The 17,556-nt window shown below is 33.6% G+C and overlaps 2 protein-coding genes across 2 annotated transcripts in view; one reads left to right on the forward strand and one right to left on the reverse strand.

The window, feature by feature from the left end:
* Positions 1-5,267, reverse strand: part of LOC134690996 (aquaporin AQPAn.G-like) — a 77,281-nt gene extending 72,014 nt beyond the window's left edge. The window contains exon 1 of the mRNA XM_063551181.1: positions 5,189-5,267. The gene's annotated coding sequence lies outside the window, so the exon portion shown is untranslated. The remainder of the gene's footprint in view (positions 1-5,188) is intronic.
* A 4,486-nt stretch (positions 5,268-9,753) lies between these two features.
* LOC134690998 (uncharacterized) lies at positions 9,754-13,149 on the forward strand. Its single transcript, XM_063551184.1, has 4 exons — positions 9,754-10,239; positions 10,755-11,012; positions 11,561-11,707; positions 12,049-13,149. Exons 1-4 carry the CDS (start codon positions 9,780-9,782, stop codon positions 12,849-12,851), a joined length of 1,668 nt encoding a protein of 555 aa, XP_063407254.1. The 5' UTR covers positions 9,754-9,779; the 3' UTR covers positions 12,852-13,149.
* Positions 13,150-17,556: the final 4,407 nt, after the last annotated feature.

Consider the following 17,556-nt stretch of genomic DNA (forward strand, 5'->3'; position numbering starts at 1 on the left):
TATTTAGTCTTTATCTGTCCCTTTAGCGTTGGTATCAAGCATAGGGACAGCACTCGTAAGTCGACCTATTTAGTCTTTATCTGTCCCTTTAGCGTCGGTGTCAAGCATAGGGACAGCACTCGTTAGTCTACCTATTTAGTCTTTATATGTCCCTTTAGCGTAGGTTTTAGTTTGTATATGTCCCTTTAGCGTAAGTATCAAGCCAGGGGACAGCACTCGTTAGTCTACCAATTTAGTCTTTATCTGTCCCTTGAGCGTAGGTATCAAGCCAGGGGACAGCACCCGTCAGTCGACTTATTTAGTTTTTATCTGTCCCTTTAGCGTAAGTATCAAGCCAGGGGACGCCACTCATCAGTCTACCTATTTAGTCTTTATCTGTCCCTTGCGCGTAAGTATCAAGCCAGGGGACAGCATTCGTAGGTCTAGGTATATAGTCTTTATCTGTCCCCTGAGCGTAGGTATCAAGCCAGGGGAAAGCACTCGTCAGTCTACCTATTTAGTTTTCATCTGTCCCTTGAGCGTAGGTATGAAGCCAGGGGACAGCACCCGTCAGTCGACCTGTTTAGTTTTTATCTGTCCCATGAGCGTAAATATCAAGCCAGGGGACAGCACCCGTCAGTCGACCTATTTAGTTTTAATCTGTCCCTTGAGCGTAGTTATCAAGTCAGGGGACAGCACCCGTCAGTCTAGTTATTTAGTCTTTATCTGTCCCTTGAGCGTAGGTATCAAGCCAGGGGACAGCACACGTCAGTCGACCTATTTAGTCTTTATCTGTCCGTTGAGCGTATTAATCAAGCCAGGGAACATCATTCGTAGGTCTAGATATTTAGTCTGTATCTGTTCCTTGAGCGTAGGTATCAAGCCAGGGGACAGCACCCGTCAGTCTACATATTTAGTCTTTATCTGTCCATTTAGCGTAGGTATCAAGCATAGGGACAGCACTCGTAAGTCTACCTATTAAGTCTTTATCTGTCCCTTTAACGTAGGTTTTAGTTTTTATCTGTCCCTTGAGCGTAGGTATCAAACCAGGGGACAGCAACCGTCAGTCTAGTTTTTTAGTGTTTATCTGTCCCTTGAGCGTAAGTATCAAGCGAGGGGACAGCACCCGTCAATCGACCTATTTTGTCTTTATCTGTCCCTTGAGCGTAAGTATCAAGCCAGAGGACAGCACTCGTCAGCCAATGTCCGTACAGAGTATTTGACTTGATCAATTAAGTAGTAGAAATAAGACACCTAGGCTATTGTACATTTTTACATGTTTTACCTATACATGTAACACTGGGCTATATATTATACGCATACAATTTTAGGGGCCAGCTTAAGCCCGCATTCAGGTGCGGAATTGTCTCGCTGCGTTGACCACCCATTGGTGGCCTTGGGCTGTTTTCTGTTCTTTGGTCGGGTTGTTGTCTCTTTAACACATTTCCCGTTTCCATTCTCAATTATATTTTTAAATGTGTTTTACAATTTTATATGAATATTCATAAACTCATCATAGATGCCAGCATTAAAATTGTGTACGCCAGACGCGAGTTTCGTCTACAAAAGACTCACCAGTGACGCTGAAATTAAAAAAAACAAACTTAAAAGGCCAAATGAAGTACGAAGTTGAAGAACTTTGAGGACCCTTTATTCCGAAAGGTTTTGCCAATTACAGCTAAGGTAACATATTCCTGGTGTAAAAAAACCTTAAAATTTCAAGAAATTCAATGTTTGTTTTTTTTCATTTTACATTGAACTTTATGCTACGTATACAATGTGTTGTATTTACAAAATACTTAACCGTATTGAACGTATTGTATAATCCCATGTGACTTTTAAAGTTTAAATATGCAATTGATTTATATCAAACAGCAACTTTCAAACATGTTTTTGTCCTTCGTCAATTACGATGCATGTTTAGAACTACATGTAAGGCCAATCAGTACAAAATGTTTCCCTTCAAAGATAACGGTTGTTTTTTAACCCTATTTCGGGCCCGATCAGAGAGAACAAGAAAGTAGTGCATATTTAAAACAAAATAGTTCGTACGCATAGCTGTAACTTTGTAAAATATTCGGGTAAATGTGGTATTAAATGAAAGCTTTAAAAGGAGTTGCCAATAGGATCAATGTAGGATCCTTGTTGAAAGTTTATTTTGAATAATGAAAAAATATATGAAATTATAATATGAAGGCACTTTTGCCTTGTTGTTCAGATCGGAAGTACCTGTTTTAGTACTACCAAACTTCCGGGAACCAGTGCGCTGTATTATGTTGAATTTTTCAGCATAAGTCAGGATAAGGTATCGTTTTGACATGACATGATGACCACTTTATAAGAACTTTAAAAGAAAAAGTTGCCAATTATAATGCTTGAAATTACAGAATTTAACATGGAAAGCAAAGGGGCTATGAACTGGTGGTTTTTTTCCTAAATTGGGGCAACAGTACTATGAGTGTTGTATGTTAAAATTAGCCCTAAAAATAAAGAACCATGTGCCCACTTATTTGGTGCACTTTTCGTTCGGAGTTTTTGGCCCTTTACGTGTGAGTAAATCTATAAAATGCGTGATATAGAACATTTGCAAGGGTTAGTAAAGAGCGAAAACAAATTTTAAATCAAATGGGTTTAAGTTCAACAGTGAAGGAAATTTTAAAGATGTCAGAACAGAGTTACGTTAATTATTGTCTATTCACGGTTTCTTATAAGTAGAACCTCAAGTCCCTAAAGCAATAGTTATGATTTTAGTAATTTTACTTTGAATTGTTCAATGTCCCCCTCTAATTCATCGTAAGTAAGACTAGTGCTAAAACAAAGAATGAAAAAAAACGGTTAACAATATAAAGAATGGGGAAAATGCTCCCCCTCCCCCCCCAAAAAAAAAGATACACCCCACCCTCTCTCCAAACACTCGTATACTCATTACTTTAAGTATTTGTAATCCACACTGAACATTCTGAAATTTGATTTTTTATAAGTGGACTAAAGTGTTAAATTCAATTATGACTTGAGATTTGTTTGCCTACTATTTAATCTAAAATAATTTGAGACTTACCACTATCAAATTTGCAGCGTCGCTGCGTATTTCTATATACGAATATAACAGTTTAAATATGCCAGAGGTACAATGTTTGTTTCAATTTGTCTCTAATAAAGTAATTAAATCTACAAAAAAATATTACATGATTTGACATAATAAGACGAGTACAATAGTGTGTCAATGAAATAAATAAGATAGGTAAAGTTTTATATTTTTGATAAAGCAACTGTTTATTAAATTTACCATGTATATTCAATTCATCAAGTTTAACTGAAAACTGAAAATTTACAATCTATATTCAAGTCATCATGTTTAATTGATAACTGCTAAGTAAATTTACAATATAAAAAAGAAGATGTGGTATGATTGCCAATGAGACAACTCTGCACACAGAAATTAACAACTATAGGTCACCGTACAACCTTCAAAAGTGAGCAAAGCCCATACCGCTTAGTCAGCTATAAAAGGCTCCGAAATGACAATGTAAATCAATCAAACGAGAAAACTAACGGCCTAATTTATGTACAAAAAATGAACGAAAAACAAATATGTAACACATAAACAAACGACAACCACTGAATTACAGGCTCCTGACTTGGGACAGCCACATACATTGAGAATGTGGCGGGGTTAAACATGTTAGCGGGACCCCAAACCTCCCCTAACCTGGGATAGTGGTGTAACAGTACAACATAAGAACGAACTATAAAAATCAGTTGAAAAAGGCTTAACTCATCAGATGGATAAAAATACAAATACTTCAAACACAAGTGGACGTACATCCCAACAACAAAAAGACACTAAGTACAGATCTGAGAGTACTCGCAGTTACTGACAGCTAGTTCAAAGTCACTAACCACTAATAAAAAAAATCATGCATCTAAGACTAAATTATCAATCAGTACTCATCCAACATTCAATGGATTTAGTATAAAGGCGTCATAAACAGTCAGAGAAAAACATGACCTTGTGCAATGCCAAGATACAAGTATCGACAAATTTTAGATCCATGAATGTGTATATGTATATAACAATAATATTTAGTTTGCTTTTATTCTACTGATATCAAAATCAATATAAATATCAATAAAAACAGTATTCAGTGATCTAATTACAGTGTTGAACTGGTAACCTTTTAAGATAAGTTTATTTAGAGGATCCATAAGTTTACCAGGATCGTTTCTGAATTTCCGGGCACGGTAAACAACATTTCCGTAAAAATGAGGATGTGCTATCCCGTTTGAAATAAGTTTTCTGCAGGTACAATCAAACTTTAAAAACCAAATATTTATATCTATGGAAGAATTTAGTAAGGGCTTTAAGTAATTTGTGGTAACGAAATCCCTGGCTTAATAATTAACCAGTATACATAGATTACGTTCGTTAAAATCAAAAACGTCACAACAGACACGGGCATAGCGAACGAGTTATGAAATATAAACACCGTAAGATGGTGCCAAAGGAACATCACCATCCAACAAGGGAAAATTAACAATAGGGAACGAAAAATCGTCCCTTTTGTCGTAAATTTAAGTGTGTAATTTCCCGTTTAAAACCGAAATATCTATATCTAGGAAGGGACAGTTATTACCGTTTAAATTTGATTTATTTAAAGTAAGTTCCTTTGCGTAAATTTCCGCAGTATATTGAGAAAATTCTTGAGTATTTAACGAAAAAATATCATCAAGATAACGGTAAGTGTTGTTGAATTTATCAATTAAATGAAATTTAGACGGGTATTTACTGAGTATGGTCATAAACTGTGACATAACAGTACAAACACAAGTCTGCTATTAAAGGGGCGCAATTAGTGCCCATAGGATGTATATTCAAGTCATCATGTTAACTGAAAACTGCTGAATATTTGTTATACAGATGTTCAGAGGTACATTTTTGTAAATTGTAAATCATTTTGCATGTTGTCGCTCAGAAGTTTTTCCCCACTGCAGCCTTTTGAAAAATATCTCAAATGCTGTAATAAAAAACACGCATCAATTTCAAACGCAAAATATTAAGCCTAACAACTTCATCCATTGACGCATCACACATAATACTAAAACTTTGCTAGAAGTAATTTATTTAAAAAAAAGTTTATTTAATTTTAGTCCTAGTACATGTATCTATATTCCTGATGAATACAATAATCTAAGATAATTTAAGACTTACCGCTATCAAATTTGCAGCGTCTCTGCGTATTATATAAACGGATGTAACAGTTTAAATTCGCCAAATAAGTGGTAGTAACATTTGTTTAAATTAACCTTTTGAATTTATACATTTATGACCTATACCGTTGTAACTTCACGTGTTTTACCCCAGGAATATATCACCTCAGCTATAATTGGCGAAACCTTTCGAATTTTAGGTCCCTCAATGTTTTTCAACTTCGTACTATATTTTGCCTTTTCATTGGCGGATCTAGAAATTTTCATAAATGGGGGCCAACTGACTGCCTAAAGGGGGGGGGGGGGCTCCAGTCACGCTTCAGTGATTCCCTATATAAGCAACCAAATTTTTTCCAAGAAAGGGGGCGCCCCCCCCCCCCCCCCCCCGAAATCCGCCTCTGCTTTTAATAAAAAAAAAAATATCCGAGCATCACTTCATGGTGAGTCTTTTGTAGCCGAAACGCGCTTCTGGTAAACACAATTTTAATCCTGGTATATATGATGAGTTTATGAATACATTTCATATACAATTATTTAAAATATATTATAGTGTTCGAATTGATCATCATGAATAACTTTCATAATTTAAAATATATTTCTTGTTTGTTGTAATTTCACGTTTACTAGTATGTTCAAACATTCACATGCATCTTCGGGACTTAAAAGGATTCAACAAGAAAACGTATCAAGATAACTGCTTATACAAGAATTTAAGGTCAACCTTGCCTTTGATATTTTGTAACCTAATTTCAATTGAAAAACTAGAAAATGTAAATAATTCTATTAAAGTAAGATATAATAATATATGTCAAGTTTTGAGACATCCCCCAAGCATTGAGAGAGATATCATCGGAAATTATCAAGGCAATGTAGAAAGTACACATAAACTGGCACCTCAATAGACTACAGGGGATAAACCAGTCGGTAATATCTACATCCTTCAGTTAAAAAAAAAAACTATAATCTAATCGTCTGAGAGGAGATATGCTCAGTCATTTTAAGTAGTTTTAAAAAGTGCTTCTGCGTGTATTAACAGGACGAATGCAGGGGGTACAAGTGGTCTAAATGCCTACATATTCTTCTTCTGATATATACCCCACATCAGTGTTTTTACAAGGAATGTATAGTGGATTGTTAATAAAGAGAATATTTGACACACATTTCAAATGATAAACTGGTACTGGAATTTACTTGATGCCACAATGTGTCATTCATATAACATAAAAATTAGTTAATTATGTTTAAATCGTACCGTTAGTTCTTCGTTAATTATTTACTAACGGTAGGAAGAAATTAAAAGCTTAGGAAATAAAAATAACACCTGCAAAGGTAGATAACCCGATAATTTTTATGTAACTGAACATGTTTTATTGATCGATCGAGACAAAATTATTTTATATTTCTTACTATGTGACGTTTATATTTTCTGACGTCATACACGCGTAGCAATGTATGTGGATTTTTAGATTTGATGTATGCTTTTTGTGCTTTTAAGTTAAATATTTGTTTGTTTTGAGATTGTAACACAACGATGACTACTGTACCCATATTGTGACTATATTGCCTATTGTGTCTGTTTTGTTCACACATCGTGTAAATATGATGGAATTTGATGCGACTGTCATACAAGTGAGAGGTTTAGCGCTATAAAACCCGGTTCAATCCACCATTTTCTACATTTGAAAATGCCTGTACCAAGTCAGGAATTTGACAGTTGTTGTTCATTCGTTTGATGTGTTTTGTCATTTGATTTTGCCATTTGATTAGGGACATAATACTATAGGACACCCATATTCCCGCCTAAGAAATGCCCGCGCAGTACTAACTAAAGACTTATATATAATTACTATCCAACCAGTTCTTCAAACTTGTTTTACAAACTTGTCCTACAAACCACAGTTACTAAAGATAGAAATAAATAAGGGAAAACCCAAATATAACGGAATAGAAATAAATTTAATAGAGAATTAGAAAAAAATGGTTTAACAAACTGATATCAATGATTTCAAGTGAGAAAAAGTACTGGACGTTCAGGTTATTCAGTCTTATGCAATTTAGAGCTAAGTTTCCCGTCCGATCAATCAAAAATCTAATTAAATCAACATCAACATTATTGACACCAAATTGATCAATGTTTACTAATTTAAACTGATGTGAAATGATAATTTAACGTCTGTGACATTAACATATCACACTATTGAAATATATTTATTAAAATGAAACACTGAACACGTCTAAATTGTCTGCACGATAAAAACGTTTGACCCCATATAAGGTTATTTTGCTTCAGCACTTCTGTATTGATTAATATTTCGCTATTACGAACTTTTTAATATATATAGCTTTCTAAAAAAGAGGGGCGAAAGATATTAGAGGGAGAGTCAACCTCATAGATAAATAAACTGATAACGCCATGGCAAAAAAAAAGAAAATGACAAACAGACAAATAATAGTACACAAGACACAACATAGAAAAACAAAAACCAAGTAACACGAACCCCATCAAAAATTAGAATGATCTCAGGTGCTCCGGCAAAGCTATCGTAATGCTCATATAGAAGCAGTAGGAAGACATGTATATTTTTATATCCTTTCAATTCAGCTGTCCTTAAAAGGATGTCGTTTTATTTGCAAATTAAAGCAGCTTACTTGTAGATTTTTAATAAAAGAATTTAGTCACCTGTTGAATTTGTTTTTATTTCTGCTTTGTTGTGCATACAAATTGAACATCTATTGTGGACGTTAACAATATTTTGCATTCCACTTCTTTAAAAACAAATACAATTTGAAGTTTAAATGTAGACTAAGTCCTAGTTAATTTTGGTTTCCTATTTCAATATTTTTCGCGCTATAAACATCAAACAGATATTTATTTATACTAATTTAACAAAACAAAACATTATTATGTTTCTAGGTGTACAATTATTTTTGAATTATACCCTGTTTTTTACTTTGTTTATCATCTCAAAAGAAATATATGAAAAGTCGCTTCAATGATTTATAAAGAACAATAAACAAAAATCTAAGCTCGCTGGCATAAGCAATTTTAAAAAACTTTTGAAAAAAGGTGTATTTATATAACTAACAAATATCCAAACAGTGAGTAAAATATAGTTTATAATATTTTGTCATGCACTTGTTCATTTGAAGCATAGAGAGCGTTATTTATTCTAAAACATTAAAACCAATTGTCTGGAAAGTTTCTCTTGATTTAAACAATGTACAAATATTGTATTGATGTTTTTTCCCAGATGCGAAATGTCATCATACATCTTCATAATTATATAAATTTTGAATCATATGTGTCGAGAAAGTCATTAGTCAAACACAACTCGTACAAACAGGGTGTATAAACTCATAAAAAATCTCTAAGCTTAACATAATAGGTTTAAAAAAAGAGGCTTGATTTATATGATAAAATCCTAATATACTAATTCCGTATTTCTTCCTAAACAAAGCGGCAGTAAAACGGCAGCTTCCTCTGGCAAATTAAACCTTTAAACAATAACTACGATACCAAGAATGGGGGTGGGGGCAATAGAAAGGCCGCATAATGTTTGTGTTCATTTGTTGATTAAATAATTTTCCGTTTGCGCACAACTTTTGATTACATTTGTGCGCATTTACTTTACAGGTATACTCAGGTAAAAATGAAGGTTATATAAATAAAGATAATATAAAAATATAAAAATATATAAATATGACTCTAATTTATTAATATTCACAAAACATATGACTCTAATTTATTAATATTCATAAAGCATATGACTATAAGTTATCATTTGTTAAATAAAATCACTCGAATGTAATGATGTTTGCGCGCAAATGTAGTTTTAACGCTCGCAAACGTAATGCAATAAATTGAAAGCTAACCTCCGATTGATTTGCCTATTCCATTATGTCCATATGAAAACATAAATGTCTATGGTTTAAACACTTTACGAAACTGACTTCTCAAATTTTTGAATACTTTCGATTAAGAATAGTGATTATCATATGGTATATTTTTATATTAGTAGAGACACTCTTTAGCTTAGCTGGTTAATTGCATTGATATTGCATGTACAGGGGTAGCCGAGTGGTCTTAGAAGTATTCAAATGGTATCACTAGTCTTTCAAGAGTGAGGTTGTGAATTCTTCGTGTCGAAGGTCGGCAGTTCACTTAAAACATTATTATTATTATTATTATTATTATAGTACAGTATTTATAACAGCGCATTATATAATATTATTAACCAGTTAGTATAATTATAAGCTTAACTGTCCTATCATTATAATAGGTGTCAATACATTATTTTACCCAAAATAGTCACCCCGGTCCATTATGACTTTTACCCGGTCCATTATGACTCATATCCGGTCCATTATTGATTTGTTGCCAGTCCTTTATGAGCACGTGCAATAATGTTGAAAAACCAAAAAAAAATGGCTGACATCAGTGTCCGCTTCGATTTCAATTTTATGTTTTGAAAAGATCTGTGCAACTTTTCTGTGGAATTACCTACAAGTCCAGGACTGCGTAACTTCTTTTAGCAACATTTTGCGTGCAATATTTAGAACCGGAACTCTATAGACGCAGACGACAGTACAGTATGGCAGGCCTTGTTCCTGCAAAAATATCGGACAGATACGCCAAGAATGGCGAAGACATGCTTGATGTTTTGTCTCATGACATAATGAGGTACGAAATGCTTGCAGAGAAGGAGACGTTCGACGCTCTTACCTCCGTCCTGCAAGGGGAACAATCCCATGACAATGTCGAGCTACATGAAATCGAAGTAAACCGCTTGAACAATGACAACAACAACAATGACGAAGGTGATCCGACGGAAACACACGAGCAGCGTGACACAGGAAGCAGTAGATTTAGATCAGTTTCCAATGAGGACACAGACGAATTTCTCAGGAAAAATGTAAATAAAAACACGGACTACAAAACAAGATCAGATGTTAAAACTTTCTACACCTGGGCACAGCAAGTAGGAGAGTTTAGAGAGCTGCAGATGATTCCGTTTAAGGAACTAGATGCTATTTTAGCCCGGTTTTACTTAGGTTAGTTTAAAAGTTTTTTACTTCAACTTAAAGACTCCTAAAAATATGTTACTATGGTAATGATTTTTGATAAAATAGATTTGTACATGCTTTAGCCAGCTTCGTGACGGCTTACGGATAGGAACATGTATACTGAATTTTTTAGTCTGTCCAATATCATTCAGGACATCTTGTTTATATTTTGTAATATCAGTCTGTCCGTCCTATACTAACTTTTGAATTTCAGCTGAAGTTACGCTTGTATGTAGGCTGAATCCTTGCAAACAGCTAGTCAGATCTTCATTGAATTTTGTACACCCATTCAAAATAAGAAAATGAAAATGAAAATTCAATACAAGTTAACAATTTCATAGCACAATTTACCGTGTGAGACATCTGTGTTTTCTTGTTGATATCAATTGATTTTTGTATGATACATGTATATTTTTTGTATTTCATGTAAATTTTGTACATACAGAGTGAGGATACAGGCTGAATGGGGTTAATGTTCACTTTTTTTATGTTTCTATTTAAAGGTGTAAGGAACAAAGAGGGACAGGAGTATGAACCAGACACGCTTACAGGATTCCAGAATAGTATTGAGAGACACCTGAAAAACAATAAAGTTGTAGTGGATTTGAAAAGAAATGACGATTTCAGCCATTCAAGAAAGGTGCTCGAGGCCAAAAGAAAGCAATTGAAACAAGAGGGAAAAGGGAATAAAAGAAATAGAGCTGAACCTATAGACACACAGGAAATCCAAAATCTTTATGACAAACAGCTGCTTGGTTCAGGTTTCATTAATTTATTTTTACAAATGTACATTTTTGTACATCACAATAGATACTGAATATTGGATTTCAATATTTAAAAAAACATGGTGCTATATCAATTTTGATGAAAGTTTTGGGATATAACAGATTTAGTGTCATACAGGAGACATTGTACTGCATTTGTACAAATAGCATGAATATAGTTTTTGATTTTCCTACAAACATGACAAATGAATGTCAAGATAAATTAGGTTAAAAAATTAAATGGAATGAAGCTAATTAAAAAAATTGTTTTGTTTTTATATCCTGTCACACAAAGTGGCAAGGTATAATGTGATTTCATTTGAGTGTCCGTCTGTCCATCCGTCTGTCCCCCGACGGTTTCCTGATGATAACTTGAGAACAGATTGACCGATTCCAATGAAACTTTGTACTGTTGTTAAGCATGATTAAAAAAACAGGCTAAGCTAAGTTTGATTTTCAGAAAAATCTGTTTACTGGTTTCGGAGTAAGACCATTTAATCTCTGGATAGTGCCCTATTTTTAAATTTATCATTGTTTATTTTCAGCTAATCCCACGTCACTACTAAACACAGTCTGGCTCAACAATGGTGTTTTCTTCGGATTCAGAGGTCGTCAGGAGCATGCATCCCTCCTTCTTGGAGACCTTACTATGAAGCAAGACTCCAATGGGAAAGAATATGTGGAATTTAATGGTTAGTTCATAGCACATGTTGTGCACATATGGTACACAAAATTTTCATTTACATTGCAGTTTATCAGAGGTAATTTTAATAACTTGTTGGGGCATATAATTTTATTCATGTCTGTTTCTCCTTACGCCTGATACAAATTTTCATCTGACATAAGCTTTTACCCACATGTTTACGCTTATTTCGTGCAACTGTCTGTTTGTTTGTGTGTCGTTAACACACAAACCATTAAAGTTTTGTTCAACAACAATAATAAACTGCTATCTATTTAGCATAAAGTGTCATTCCAGTGTCCTAATGATGTTTGATATTGAAAGCATGTGTTTGTTTTTATAATTTTTCAGAGAGAACAACTAAGACGAGAACTGGCGCCAAGTCTTCTGACTATAGAGCAGTAGCACCTAAAATGTTCGAACAAAAAGAAAACCCAAACTGTCCGATCAAAATGTTAAAATTGTACATCAGCAAAAGACCAGCAGATCTTCAAAATGACCCATCATCCAAGTTTTATTTAAGACCTTTGGACAAACCTAAGGAAGATGTATGGTATTCACATCAATGTATTGGGAAGAACAAATTGGGGACTATGATGAAAACTATGGCCGAGGCCGCACAGTTATATGGCCGTAAAGTCAATCATTCAACCCGTAAAACTTTTGCAACCAGTTTGTTACATTCAGAGCGCCCACCTACTGAAGTTGCCCAGCTAGGCGGATGGAAAGGAATCTCGACACTCACACACTATAATTTTCCGTCTATGAAACAACAAGACCAGGCATCAAATATCATATCAAATGTTGTCATTCCTCCATGTTCCAGCAATCAGAATGAAACGGCACCTGAGAATTCAGATAAGGATACCAGTGACTGTCCTGAATATGATATTCACATTGTTTCCTCTCAAGAAAAAACTCTTGATATTCATTATGACAAGGAAAATGATTCAGAGCTATCTATGTTTGAAAAACCATCTCAGGCTTCTAGCATTGTTAACAATAGTAAAAGTAACATGATTGCCAATAGAAAAGACTGCAGTAATCCATTCAGTATTCTAACTGGCGCTGTTATTAATGGTGGAGTCATAAATCTAAACATATTTTCTGGGAAGAGGAAACGGGATGACTTTTCCAGCTCTCAAGAGTCTTAATAATTATCAGACAAGTTCCTAATTCAATCTGTATTTGTTGTCCTTGTTGAAAAATTTTGTTATCAGTAAATAATTAAGAAAATATACAATTCCATTTTTATTGCCTCAGAACTGGTTAATAAAAGTATTAAGAAATGGGTAATTTAATAATGGACTGGTTATATATCCTCGGTCCGTAATAACGGCCCGCGGATTACTGTAATGGCCCTCGGCGTTGCCTCGGGCCATTACAGCAATCCTTGGGCCGTTATTACAGACCTTGGATATATAACCAGTCCATTATAAAATTACCCATTTATTAATACTATATTAAAATTACCCTAAGCGCTTTACAATATATGTCTATATGCATATATAAGTATTAACAATGAAATATAAAAAAAATAAAGAATAATGTATTCCTCCTGCTTCCTCTACCAGTAGTAAAGGTCACTATAAAATAGCCAATAGTGCTGAGATTAGCATCAAATACTAAAAAAATAATGAAACTACTTAGATTGCTTTCAGCTATTTCGTTATCGTAGTGTTTATCATGGTTTTGATGTACTACTGTCCAAAACATTTGGTTATCTAAAATTGATTTTTAGTTTTTGTATTCAGTAATACAAATATCGTTGCCTAGTCAAATAAAGAGATTATTTGTGTTGTGCTTCATAACAATTAGGATCATTTCTGACTCGTCTGAGCTCACTGAAAAAAATGTCAATAAAAAATAAGCGCTGTTACGACGTAACGATGATAACTATTTCATCAGTTAGATTTCTCGAAAGAGTTAGATTATCAATATTGTGAACGGGTATCTGACATATTTGATTAAATAGAATGTTAATTTGTACCATTATAATCAGGAAGAACACGATGTACTTTGTATATAGCGGCAGAGTTACAAACTGATTGGTAAAAAGGTTTTCATATTCCATAATGCCTAAACATTTCCATTTTCATGATGCCTAAATGTTTCCATATTTCATAATGCATAAATGTTTTCATATTCCATAATGCCTTCATATTATATAATGGCTAAACGTTTCCTTATTTCAAAATGCCTAAACGAATACAAATCAAATGGAGCAGTTCAAGTTCTGTTTAGTGGTCAACATAAAATTTTCGTAAATTTTACCGATGCCACCATGAGTTGATTGACCATTATGGTATAATCGTTTCACAGATGATATCGGATATGTTCCTAATACTCTTCCTTTTCTTTTTTGCACGAATATGACCTACCAAATAAAACTATTTACCGAGTCTGTGTGATAATATGAGCAACATGACGGCTGACACATATAGCACAGGATCTGTTTATCCTTCCGGAGCATCTGAGATCACACCCAGTTTTTGGTGGAGTTCGTTTTGCTGAGTATTTAGTTTTCTATTTTGTGTGTTGTGTTCTATTATTTGTCTGTTTTGTCTTTTTGTTCTGTCCCTTTGGTATATTTTGTCCCTCTTTTCCTTTACTGTATTACTATAGTAAAAAAGACGTACTAGAAGTATCCGATCGCTTATTGACATTCGTAAAGAATATAACATATTACGTAACCTTAGATAAAAACTGTTAAGTTGAAATGTGGTCATTTTTATAAATTTCCTGTGTACAAAAAATTGAATTTATCGGAAAACTAAGGATTTTCTTATCCAAAGCATAGCCGTATTTGGCACAACTTTTTGAAATTTTAGATCCTCAAAGCTCTTCAACTTTGTACTTGTTTGGCTTTATAAATAGTTTGATACGAGCGTCACTGATGAATCTTATGTAGAGGAAAGGCGCTTCTGGCGTACTAAATTATAATCCTGGTACCTTTAATAACTAGTTCATGTAAAAATAGGAAGTAATGTAAATTAACCTAGTTGACAGTGATAGTTTTTTTTATATAAAAGTAGCTAAACTCATAATGATTTTGGTTAATTACTTTACTTTACTTTACTTTCGTTATATGGGTGGTCTGAGTATGTAAACAGTTTATCTGGATACATGTATCACTGGCTTGTCAACATTGAGATTGTGAATTCAAACCCCGAGCGTAATTGATTCCTGTTTTTTTCTTGAGGACTGTATGTTGTCTTAAGGTTATTTGTGGCGTTACTCTGCTGTCTCCTTGAAGTATATCCGACATTTATATCTATTGATGTTAAAATATTGTTTGTATTTCAAATCAATATTCTAACTAGTATGTTTCCCTATGTAATATTACAACAAAATTATTTCCGGTTTTTGTTAGACAAAATCATGTAGTACCTATGTCCGGTATTTAGAAATTATGATCATAAATTGCGACAAATCTCTCACTCACTTAAATATTCCAATCTTTTTATGTGGAACCATATGTTTTACCTTACATCAGACAAATGGAACGGTTAATCATTTGTGATCGACACAAAAAATACATATATGATGAACTGTCAAAAAATGTTGATGAAATAAAAATGATTTTGAGTTTTGGTATTCAGGAATACCACTAATATCGTTGCCTAGTCAAATAGATAGATGATGTTTGTTGTGCTGCATTACAAATACTTACTCGTCTAATTTCGGTGAAAAAAGTGAATTGTTTAACCAATTAAAACTATTCATAGAGAAGAGACGCAATAACAGTTTACCCACTTAACAATGATACCAGCAGAGTCTTCATTGTTATTCATATATAATGTAGTCTACGGTGCATGCGTAAGGTTATACTCAAAAAGAAAAACTTTGAATATCAAAATAACGTAAGTTTTAAGTATCAAAGGACGGTATGAAAAACGTTTTGCTTATGAACAGACCATTTGTTTTTGTAATTAGAATATCATATTATATATCAGTCATTCTTTCATTATTTTTTTTCATATGCTTCATATTTAGTTTTATCTGTGCTCTTGACATATTTGTTGTAATATTTTTGGTATTATATATATGCGCTCCTCAAATATTTGAATAGTGTATTCTATAAATGTGTTTCAAAAGACAAACATATTATGTCAAGCCCAGGGTGGTTCCATGTCCCAAGCAAAAAGGGATGTTATTATCAAAATGGTTACATTTTTTGTGAGAGTAGTGGTTAAAGTGTATCGGAAGATTCCATAAACGCTATTTTTTAATTATCATACTCTAATATAATGCGCAGATAATTAGGCACTTACACTCAACCTGATATCAAGCATAACATGCAGCAAAGCGTAAAGGTTTCAAAAAACAGATTTAATTTTTTTCTACACTGGTTGAGTTCAACTTCCAACATAAAACTGGCCGCTTCTGTATAGCCAATAGTGCTGAAATTAGCGTAAGACAACAATCATAAATCCATCATCTTTCAATTCCTAGTTTATTCAACATATTAAAGGACATCGTATTATAAGGTATTTTGAAGAAATCGTGTTTAAGTTGATGACACTAAACTGTTACGCAAAAAAGGAGAAGAAAAAGAAAAACGATTTATTGTGCTTGAATTGTTGTAAGCTATCATTACAAACATGCTGTAGTTGTCACATGTTCCAGTAGGACTTGCAAAAACAGTCGATAATGAATGAACTTACTTCAGGTTGAGTTTAAATTCCGAGTGGGTATCACCAGTCCAGTAGTCCGCACTTCTGTGCTAACATGAATCATATGGCCGCCATATTCATAAATTGACTGTTTACAAAACTTTTGAAGTTTTGAAATACTACGGCTTTTCTACTTCAGGAATAGATTATCTAGCTGCTTGTGGCAAAACGTTTAGGAATTATGGTCCTCAATGCTTTTTAACTTCGTACATAATTTGGCTTTTTAACTTTGATGAGTCTTTTGTAGACGAAACGCGCGTCTGGTGTAAATACAAAATGTATTCCTGGTATCTATGATGAGTTTGTTTATATTCTTATTTAAAAATTACACAGACAAACTTAATTTACGATTAAATTTGCGATTGCAATGTTGCAACATGTAGTATCACTTCAAAACATTGTCTGATCATCTCTGAAGGCACATCCAGCGTTTGGCTTTAGTTGTTTGGCATGTAAACATTTGACTGTTCTTAATTATAAAGAACATTATGTGCACTTCCGATCCTAGTTTCTTTGCCAGAAATAAGACCTACAGAAATATACTTTTCATCGGGTTTGAACTTACGTGAAGAACAGGAAGGGCACTACAAGTGGAGCAAGATCTGATTACTCTTACAGAGCACCTGATATAACTTACAGTTTTTAGTGTCGTCCGTGTTCCTCAGTCTTTAGTTTACATTGTTGTGTTTATTGTTTTGTTTGATGTTTCGTCATTTTTCGTTGTTGTTGTTTTTTTGTTCCTTGACTTTGTCAGTTTATTTCTTGTTTTTTTTTTTTTTTTTATTTGGTATCTTTTGTCTCTCTTTTCTGATGTTAACACATGGAACAATATACCTTTTGATATTTAAAATTCTTACTTAAATATGGAAAACATAGGCTTATATGCACTGATGTATGCAAATCGGGCTCTGCATATGGGTTCACTTTTATGAGTGGCAACCGCTACTCTGTTTTGATTCATTTATTTTTTGTTTGATCAAGGCTCTAAATGTCATTCAATTGCATTGATTTTGTTCTTCATATTTTATATAGTTGGAGATATTAAGAAGACAAATCGAGAAATTTCTGCAAATGGGGATACAAGCATGAAAATTAGCACAAAGCATCGTTCTTGATTAATTTTTTAAGAAAGAAAGAAAAAAAACCAGGCCGTAATTTATTTTTACAAGACGGTCTTTTTTTA

This window comes from Mytilus trossulus, chromosome 11, assembly GCF_036588685.1.
Source record: "Mytilus trossulus isolate FHL-02 chromosome 11, PNRI_Mtr1.1.1.hap1, whole genome shotgun sequence".
Taxonomy (NCBI): Eukaryota; Metazoa; Mollusca; class Bivalvia; order Mytilida; family Mytilidae; genus Mytilus; species Mytilus trossulus.